The following is a 9,876-nucleotide window of genomic DNA, read 5'->3' as shown; positions in this document are numbered from 1 at the left end:
GGCCAGGAGCCAGGCCCAGTCAGGCCACTTCTGTATTGACTAAAGAGTACCTGAGTACACAGACACAAACAGACACACATACCTTAAAGCTGTGTCCGCAACATTTCTTGGAGCACCCTGCTTAATGGAAAACCTTCCCAATGAGTCAAAAACTTATTCTGTGATGCCCTAATGGTACGTATACTCTTTATGCCCACTTGAAACATTCCCTTCTGGCCAAACAACAGTTTTTAACATTACTTTTTTCTCTAGTTCTTACTGTAAACCCAGCAAAAAGATGTACAATGAACACATCACAGCCTGAATCTTAATCTGTCTAAAATTTTTTTCCAAATTAATGTCTTCATTTTGAATTTAACCTCACTTTGTCTCGGGACATAGACAAAAATCTAGACAAATCCTTTCACAGAAAGTTTTTCCAATCTAATTAACAACAGTCTCAAATCTACCTGAAATCTTATGAGCAGTCCTTATTCCTATCAGCATTTTGGTCTTTCAAGTTCCAGCCATTATGCATTACATTATTAAACTCAGCTCACAATGTGCTAGGACTTCTCTTCTCAGTTCTCCAAACCCTTGCAAATTCTTCCCCTGAACCCATTCTTAACATTTAAGAACCACACAGATTTCTCATAGTTATCACCCTACTTCCCTGGTTCCATTTGTGTGTATATGTGTATAAATAACTATTTTATCATTGTGACAAAACACTTGATATTCACAACTTAAAAGGAGAGCTTAATCATGCTTTCAGAGGGCTTAGTACCTTATAGATGATAGGGGATGGGAGAAAAGAGAAATTCATACGATTGGGGTGAAGAAACAGTAAAGTGAGGAAGGGGTCAGAGACCAGCTAGAACCCTGAAAGGCAACCCCTCCCCAACCCCCCCACCCAATGACATACTTCTTTCATATCTAAAGTCTCCAGATTTTCTCAAATTAGTTTGACCTGTGGGAAGACATTCCAATATTCAGGCCCTAAAAATGTTAGATGAGAATTCCATACTAAGAATAATGACAAGTTTAAAGGCATAAAGAAAAAGTCAAAGTTTCTGCCAACCCAATGGTCACCTGTTTGGCAGTGGTATATACACAGTTTAGAATCCAAAATAAAGAAACTTGACCAATTAGATACACGCCTGTTCTTTTCATTCATCAAAAGCATTTTCTAAATAAGCTATTAAGGAATAATCAGAATGGTAGATGGTAAGAAAATCTATAGCATGGCTAGCTGGCCAGGCTTCTATTTGGTAGACATAAGACCAAACCTTATAGTTACAAAACTCCAAGTTTGAGACTGAAAAATAAAAACAACTGACCAACAGCATCATATTTTGATTTTTATTATTCAGACCATATATTGAAGTATCACTTTTAAAAAGTTTATAAAAAGGCTTAGTTGTAAACTGTCATAATAGATTTACAAAAGATATATATATGAAAGAACAACTTAAATATTAGAAATTATAGGAGTCGCTCCATTAACTGCAGGAGTCTTCTTTAATAGCCTTCAATGTAGCTTACTGGCAATCCTAAGAAACTGAAGAAGCTCATTCATGTTGTGGAAGCCCTAAAGGAAAGAACTGAGGAAGCTCATTGATAATTTTCACAGCTTCATTGTAAAGTTCAAGATCTGAAAGAAACATTTAAGCAAACACTTAATCTACAGTGGACTCTGCAGTATCAACTGTTACCTGAAGGATTTCTATGTCTTTCCTTGTCAGAAGTCGACTTATTTTCACAATCCATGTTTATTTCACTGTGGTACTACCAAAGACTGGAGAGATGATAAGCCATTATAGTCATCTTCTGCTGGGGTCATACTTTCAGTGTTACTATACTGTTCTAGTGTCCAACTCATATATGAAAATATTAATTTTATCATATTTTAAGTCCTTTTTATTCTATAACTAGCGGTATTTATTGTTTTCTTTACACACAAGGAATGACTAATTTACAAGGTCTCTTCTCATTTTATAGAAATTGAAAATATACCAAAACTGAGATTTTAGATCAAAAACCTTAAATAAAAGTTTTCTCCCATTCATGAGACTGCTGAACAGTGCGGTGCTTTACTCACCAAAGCGATTACTATCTTCCTTGAACAGGGTATAAGATGCACAGAGCACGGTCGCCTTGGCTGTGACTTTTCCAACTACTTCTACAATCCCAGAGATTTCTTCGTCAAGCTAAACATTGAACAAAATGCCAATTAGGTATATTTACCTTTTCAGGTGCTAATGAGCTTGGAAAGATGTTATAAGGTTTCCTTGTTTTTCAGATTTAGTCACAGTTTACTAATTTTTCATTGCAAAAAGAAATTTTACATTTAACCAACATAACAATGAAACACAGTTGTCAAAAATGCTGGCCTGAGTCCTGTTTCCCTTGGTAGCAGTTTACGTTCTGAAGATGCAGTTATACGTTTATGTTGCAGGCAAAGTCATTAAAAGACACCGAGGATCTTCAGAGTTCCTATAAACAGACCTCCTTATTTGTTTAAAAAGTCACTGAGAAGAACTGTGGATAAGTCTTACATGTTCTATATCAAGTAACCAAATAGTATATGGATTTGTCTTCATAAAAGATCAAAGATGTTTTAAGCACATTAAACATAAAACTTTTAAAAATTTATAAATTTACATTTATGTAAAAATATGCATGAAGATATATATACACACACACACAATGTGTGTGTGTATATATATCTTCATGCATATTTTCATGGATATATATATATGTGTGTGTGTGTATGTATATATATATATATATAAAAAAATTAAACATAGAAAATAAAACTGACTAGCAATGCCACTTAGTATGAAGCAGGAGGAACATCTGGGGCCAGCTCTTGAAGGCCAGGCTTGTGATTATGGAAGAAGCAGTTTAAAAATTTTTTCACATGTATTTTTTGGATTTTTTTTTAAGGAATAAAAATTGTTATCCAATCAATACTTAAGGGATGTTGGAGCCCTAAGAATCACTAAAGGTTAGAAATGGAAATAAGACAAAATATGAGAGTACGAATTTGATTTTTAAAGTTATACAAGTGTAATCTTCACATTTCCACCCCCAAATCAGAAATAATAAGAAACCCAAAAAAATTAAATATGAGAGCATATCACTTAAAACATACTGGCTCCATCAATTCAATGGTTCCATTTTTTCCTTCTCCATCTGAAAGAATAAACATTTTTCCAGTGGGATGAATCTAAAAAAGGAAACCAAGACAAAAAGCCATAGATTTAGAAAACAGAATCTACAGAAATGAATATTTAAAAGATTCACACAAGTTTCATGTGGTTGAATATAAAGTAATAGGGGTTTTGCACAGTTTATTTGGTTCAAGTTATAATCTTAATACCAGATCAGATGATTGTAAGCCCAGTTAATTTTGAATTTCTAGTAAACAACGAATATTTGCTTAGTGTTTTGTGTGGTTTCTTTTATTTGCAAAAACCACTTGGTACACTAAAACTAAACCTGGCTTTCACTGTCTAATGGAATTCTGCCAACATTCTTGATTTAGTACATCTCACAGAATATCCTCTTTTGGGGTTTGTTTGTTTGTTTGGAGACAGGGTTTCTCTGTATAGCCCTGTCTGTCCTGGAACTCACTCTGTAGACCAGGCTGGCCTCGAACTCAGAAATCCACCTGCCTCTGCCCTGCCTCCCAAGTGCTGCGTGTGCCACCACCGCCCGGCTCAGAATACCTTCTTTTAAAATTAAGAACGATGATCTAAAAGAACTGGTTGCCAGATCTGAGGAAGACTTCCCTTGAAACTGAGCTCTGCCACTCGATGTGAGGTTTGAGCAGCTCAGTCAGCCTACCAGTTTAGTTAGAAATTCTTTTCCCTTAGAAAATGTGTGAATGAAATGACCTAGCAAGTAGGTCCTTACAGAGGATTTTCTTTCCCTCGGCACTCTCAATTTCTGGGCCTTTGGGCTTAATTTTTACCTACAGGAAGGACGAGGCTGCAATCTTAGACTGGGCTAGATACAAGGTATCTATAGAATATGGGAGAGGCTATCAAGAAATGTTTCAGAGGGAGACGACTGCAAAGTAGAAAAACTAGGCCCATAAAGAGAGACGGTTGCAAAAGACAGGGAAGCCAGAAGATTCATCAGCTAAGTCTGGCTAAAACAAAAACTAGAACAACAGACAGAGGAGCCAGGTTTGTAAATACCTTCCTGGTAAATATAGAAAGGGGGCGCGGAGCGCTTGGATCTAAAAGATCATTCGAAACAGTTTTGGGGACATAAAAGAAGCGGCACCAAAATGTTGCTGCAATGGCTTAGCAGTTTCCACAAGCTCTTCTTGTGAAAACTACAGCAAGCTGGAGGGCAATGCTGCTTAAAGGTGACCTGCTCCCAGCCTCAGCTCCCGACCCCGCAGTCCTTCCCGAGTGGCCCTGGTCCCGTACCTTTTCCAGCTTCCCCACGAAGCACACGGGCCGGTCGATATACTGTGGTAACATGCTGGCGTTGACGCGCGCTTTGGGGAGCTGCATTATGTCCTCCATGATTCTGCCGCCAACATTCGCAACCCGCAGGAAAGCAGAAAATGATTGACGCCCAGCCGGCGGCCGCGCCAACCCGGGCAGATTTCCCGAACACCAATCAGAGGAGACGTACGCTCCAGACCCACCAATCAAATCCACGGGAGCATCTGGTTGGCACGCACCGGGCTGGCGGAGGGGGCTCAAGGCTTCCGGAAGTACTGGTATACTGCCTAGTGACGCGCGGCGTTCCGGAAGTCGCTGGGGCCGAAAGCCAGCGGGCAATGGAGGCGGGACTTAGAGGGGCGGGGCTGAGGCCTGGGACCCGGGATCTGGAGCGGCCGAACGTCGACTTGACCCCGGAAGTAAGCTGAAGGACCGTGGTGGGTGGCGAGCTGCAGGCTGCGGCGGAGTCTCAGGTAGCTTTCTTGCAGGAGGTGTCTGGATCTCCGCACCTCTCTCCTCCCGAGGGCTGAACCGTCGGGGTAGTGGGCGGAGTCGGGCGCCTGGTCCGGGAATGCAGCGGTGCGGGCACTGACAGTTGCCAGCTTTTGCGCGGGTGGCGCGGGTGCGTGCCTAACCTGGGGTTTGGGGTCTTTATTTTTGAGCGAGTTCTACCTGTAGAGAACCATCGTCAATCTTTACCCCTCCCTCTGGACGTTGTTGCTAGGAGACGTTGTGTAACGTACCTGCCTGCTTCACCCACTGGCAGCAAGAGGTGCTGCCCCTCTCTTTACCTTGGACCTTTGCTAGCCTTGGCGGTGTGGAGGTGTCCATTTCCACACCTACTGGGTGCTGGCGTGCATTGGGGCTCCGGTAGAGGAGGACCCCCGGGAAGGACTAGAGATGACAGGCTTCACCAGCTGTTGGACCCAAGCTAGTGCTCCTCCACTGGCGTCACATTTTCTCTTTCTGCAAATGAGGGGTTGACTGCTTTGTAAGGTGCTAGATAACTCTTAATTTTGGGTTGTAATACTATATCTAATTCCCCGAAGTACTCTGAGCTGGCTGTCTGAAAGACAGTTTATTCCAAGATTTGAAGAAAATTGTCGGATGTGTTTCTGGTTCATAAAATGACTGGAAGCTGGTGGCTGTTGATTTTAGTGATTTCACCAGCAAGGGGTTGGTACTGAGAAATTTCAAAATGAACGCACATAAAAATACCTTCAAAAGAGATTGCAGAAATTAAAACATAATTTTAATTGCGTCTCATAATTATGTGGAACAGTGTCTGGATCTTTCTAAAGCCAAAGACTTATTAACCTTCAAATTCAGGGCTAATAATTCAGTTCCAATGTAGTCCTGCTGTTGCTGCCTTAAGTAATAAAATACAATGATCTGGTTCCATCTATTTATGAGTGAAATCCAATCTTCCCGATTTAAACGATTGTTAGCTCTCCTTAGTGTTCATGTGACATTTAATATGTGTGTCTTAATTCTGTTGTGATTAAAACAAGTTTAAAATTTTTTCCTTAGTTGTGAGCTGCATTTCCTTTGGGTGCTGGCAAGTCGGTATTGAAGCATTCATGATATAGCAGTGCATTTTCTACCCTGGTGCATAGCACCCTTTTAGTTCAGTGAAAAGTAACCAGCAAGAAATAAATTCCCGGGGCTGGTGAGATGGCTCAGTGGGTAAGAGCACCCGACTGCTCTTCTGAAGGTCCAGAGTTCAAATCCCAGCAACCACATGGTGGCTCACAACCATCCGCAACGAGATCTGGCGCCCTCTTCTGGAGCTGTCTGAAGACAGCTACAGTGTACTTACATATAATAAATAAATCTTTAAAAAAAAAAAAAAAAAGAAAAAAAAGAAATAAATTCCCAGTTCAGGTCTAGTTTGCTTTATCTGTGTGCTGCAAGCAAATGGTACCCTGTCTCCAGACATAGGTTCTTACCATCTAGTTATGGTGGACAACTAGGAGCATTGTAGTAAATTGTGTTGTTTGGGTGCCTTTGGGGCATCCTTCTCAATAACTCCTAGGGAGGTATATCATAGCCTTTCAGCCCTGAGATTTTTGTTTAGTAACTCATGCCTTTAGGGGAAGCATTCTTTTCCCATGCAGGGTATTTCCATTTAAATTCCTTTTAAAACCAGTTAAACTTTTCAATTAGCTTACAAAGTAGTAGGTTTTTCTGAGACCTCTTTCTTTATACATCCTTAGTCTTAGTTAGCCCAACCTCCTGTTCCCATCTCCACTTAAGCCTTTCACCCCCCAGTATTCTCCTCCAACGAACTACTTTTATAGCTCACATGTTCTACTATCTCTTACCTCCTTGAAATTTCTCTATAGCCACCTTTGGTCTTTTTGTAGCTTCCTGACCTCTAAAGATACCACAAATGTAAGCACACAAATCTAAAACCTTAAAGCTAGGCTCCATATGTGAGAGAGGACAGGGTGTTAGTCTTCCTTGGCCTGGCTTACCTCATTCACTATCATAATATTTTCCAGTCCCTTTAATTTTTTGTAAAATTCATAATCTCATTTTTTTCTGTACAGCTGAATACAACTCCATTGTGTATATGTATACATATATGTATACATATTTGTTCATTGGTTGCTGGACATTCGGGATGATACCATTTCCTAGCTATTGTCAATAGAGCAGTCGTGAACATGGATCTCAGAGCATCTCTATAATAGAATACTGAGTTCTTTAAATGTAAGCCCAGGAATGGTATGGCTAAGTCATTTTCAGCTTTCTAAGAGACCTATACAGTGACTTCCAGTCTTACTGATTTTTCTGCCAACCTAGCTTGTGCAGAAAAGGTTCATTTGGCTTATATATCCCGAATCATAGTCCGTTGAGGGAAGCCAAGGCAGAAACTCAAACCATGCTTCCCCCTAGCAGTCTGGGTAGATAAGAGACCTCTTTTACTCTGAGTTGAATAATATGTTTTCTACATTTTCATCTATTTCTTGTGAGAAATTGTCATCAGACAGAGACTCTTCCTGTTAGTCTGTGGAACCACATTTTCCCTTGCTTGTGTAGATGTCATTCTGGTGATCTTCTTGATGGAGACACTGGGTTGCTGCTGCGGCTTTCTATTGTTGGCAGCTTCTTGCTCTGTCTAGTCCTGGAAGTCAGATGAATGTACCTATTTCTTTGATTCATTCAATTCTAGTGGGTAATAAACCTTAACCATGTGTGGTTTTTGTAGGCAGTAATTGTGTCTTCTGTGGCTTAGACTATAAAAGGAATCTAAATGAGTTGGAAAATGAGGACTGATTTGTAATTCTTTGAGCTTGAAATTAGACAAGTCCTGTGCTCTGCTTACAGAGCTTTTTCTGTTTTAAGTTCTAAATGGGGCACCAGCATGCTAATTATCATAGATGACTTTATTCCTCCTTTACCATACATGGTCATTTACCTGAGATACTGGCTTTACTGGAGAAATGTTTTGTGTTCAAATTGTCTGGAATCCTTTTGTAATGTGTTTTTTTTTTTTCAGAGTTGCACAAATTAAATAGAGTAGGCATTATTGTTCTAATGATCTGTATAGTCTTTTATGCCCAACTAACAAGGGTTGCTTTTGGCATTTATGTAGGATTGTGTTTGTAATTTTTCTAAAACAGAAAAATATATCATTGAATCATTAACTTACACGGATCAATATACAAAAGGCAGAAAACTGTCTTCTTAGTGAATAACTGAGACCTGGATGATAATTTGCAAGTGCAACTTATAATTTCTCAGAAGTGAGTAACTTGATCTTTTAGGCTCTGCGTCACTCCCAGTGCTTCACAAAAGAAAGGCATGCTTTGGAGCCTTGCATGATGGCTCAGTGGTGCAGCAGGCAAGGTGCTTGCTGCCACATGTGCTGGCCTCAGTGTGATCTCCAGTCCCACACAGTGGAAGGAGGGAAACACCTCCTACAGGCCATCTGAGCTCCTCATCTGCACGTTGGTGTATGTGGATGTGTGAACACAAACATGATAACAAATATTGTTTTCCACTTCAATGATTAAAAAGAGGGGAAGTTTGTTTTGTTTAAATCAAACCTCTGACTTGAAGGTGTCTCCTGACTGGAACTCATCACATAGCAGGTGATGATGGCAACATCATCAGGACTAGTACACTGCATGCATTATTATGCAATGCCAGCATTCAAAGAGGAGAAAGGGACACTGTTCTTCATCCCAGGTAAAGCCTCACATTCCTAGGTCTCAGGGAATTTCTTTATCTAGGGTGCTCTCTCTGCTCAGTGGTAAATATTGCAGGTAAATATTCATCAAATGCCTTGGCTTTCAACCAAGGACAGTTTTGTTAATGTCTAAAGACAGTTTTGTTCTTCTTAACACAAGGAATGAAGGGTATTTAGTAGACCACTGATTGTATTTAACACACACTGTATAGGATCACCGTGAGACAGTCCTGCAGGGGCGGGAAGGAGAGCATCACTCCCTGGGCGTTGTTAAAGCACAGCTGGAATCTGGAAATTGGTGGCAGCATTGATGACAAGTGCTTTACGTTTTTACCATAACTTTTCATTTGATGTTCATTTCCCTGTAAACACAGAAAGATGTCAGAGATGGGGCAGTCAGACTCCTAATTCACAGCTGTTAATACTCTTTATTGCTTCCCTAGTTTTCGTGAGCAAAATGACTATCAGTAAAACAGTAAGATTAGCCTTAGCTATCACTTGCTATCTGCAGCACTTCCTGAGGCATCTCTGAAAGATTACAGCTGATTACTCTGACTTCTAAGGGTGCATCCCCAGCCAGGACTGTTGAAAATAGTTTGTTCCAGACATTATGCTAATCACAGACCTGGATGGATGATGATAACAAACTCCACAGCCATTCTACCTTGGCCAAATCGGGGAGCATTTTCCATGGTTGAAAAAATACAGTGCAGCAGGTCTCTGGTGGTTTCTTGTACTCTTCCAGAATTCCCTATAGTTTGATGCTGTATATGTAGCTTGTAATACATAATTATCCAACTGACAAATATTTTTTAATTGTTTTTTAAGGCACCAGTTTGCGAAAACATTCATAAGGTCACATTAGGAGAGTACGTTTCACTTAAATGTTCTCATTTTCTGTTGAGATATATATACACACACATACGACATCACCTTCAATTCAGGTTACAAGTGCAAAGGTTAGAAGTGTTAAATTTGAATATGGTATCTCTTAAAAGTGAGACTGTGTCTTCCCACTAATGGAAACTCAAGTGATTACTGATGGCAACAGAGGCAAAATAGTCTTACGGATTCAGATGAAAACTGGTAATAAAATCCAATACAGCTCTGAGTAGGTGAGAAGGAAAAAGAACCAAGCTAGGTCCATAATGAGTTGCATATGAGCTAGCTAGCATACATCTTTATGCTGTGTTAGAGTCACGACCATACCATATCAAGTGGACATGTTTAATT

General features: G+C 40.1%; 2 protein-coding genes across 3 annotated transcripts in view; one reads left to right on the top strand and one right to left on the bottom strand.

Annotated features, from left to right (window-relative positions):
• Window positions 1-1,354: 1,354 nt before the first annotated feature.
• Rpa3 (replication protein A3) lies at window positions 1,355-4,632 on the bottom strand. Its single transcript, XM_021165723.3, has 4 exons — window positions 4,425-4,632; window positions 3,137-3,211; window positions 2,081-2,189; window positions 1,355-1,633 (listed from the first exon to the last, which is right to left on the bottom strand). The coding sequence occupies exons 1-4, from the start codon at window positions 4,521-4,523 to the stop codon at window positions 1,551-1,553; spliced, it is 366 nt and encodes a 121-aa protein (XP_021021382.1). The 5' UTR covers window positions 4,524-4,632; the 3' UTR covers window positions 1,355-1,550.
• A 107-nt stretch (window positions 4,633-4,739) lies between these two features.
• Umad1 (UBAP1-MVB12-associated (UMA) domain containing 1) overlaps window positions 4,740-9,876 on the top strand; it is a 193,974-nt gene continuing 188,837 nt past the window's right edge. The window contains exon 1 of one of the 2 annotated variants that reach the window (XM_021164346.2): window positions 4,740-4,918. The gene's annotated coding sequence lies outside the window, so the exon portion shown is untranslated. The remainder of the gene's footprint in view (window positions 4,919-9,876) is intronic. The other variant, XM_021164347.2, reaches the window with a different exon arrangement.

This window comes from Mus caroli, unplaced genomic scaffold, assembly GCF_978045245.1.
Source record: "Mus caroli unplaced genomic scaffold, Mus_caroli_1 scaffold_7, whole genome shotgun sequence".
In the NCBI taxonomy this organism is placed as follows: Eukaryota; Metazoa; Chordata; class Mammalia; order Rodentia; family Muridae; genus Mus; species Mus caroli.
This window is presented reverse-complemented; position numbering and strand designations above follow the sequence as displayed.

Excerpts from the sequence above, each read along its gene's own strand:
- Rpa3 (XM_021165723.3), bottom strand. The coding sequence starts at position 4,523 with ATGGAGGACATAATGCAGCTCCCCAAAGCGCGCGTCAACGCCAGCATG. Across the intron at positions 3,212-4,424 it reads TCGTGGGGAAGCTGGAAAAG|ATTCATCCCACTGGAAAAAT; the intron begins GTACGGGACCAG and ends TTCCTTTTTTAG. Across the intron at positions 1,634-2,080 it reads GGAAGATAGTAATCGCTTTG|ATCTTGAACTTTACAATGAA; the intron begins GTGAGTAAAGCA and ends TGTTTCTTTCAG.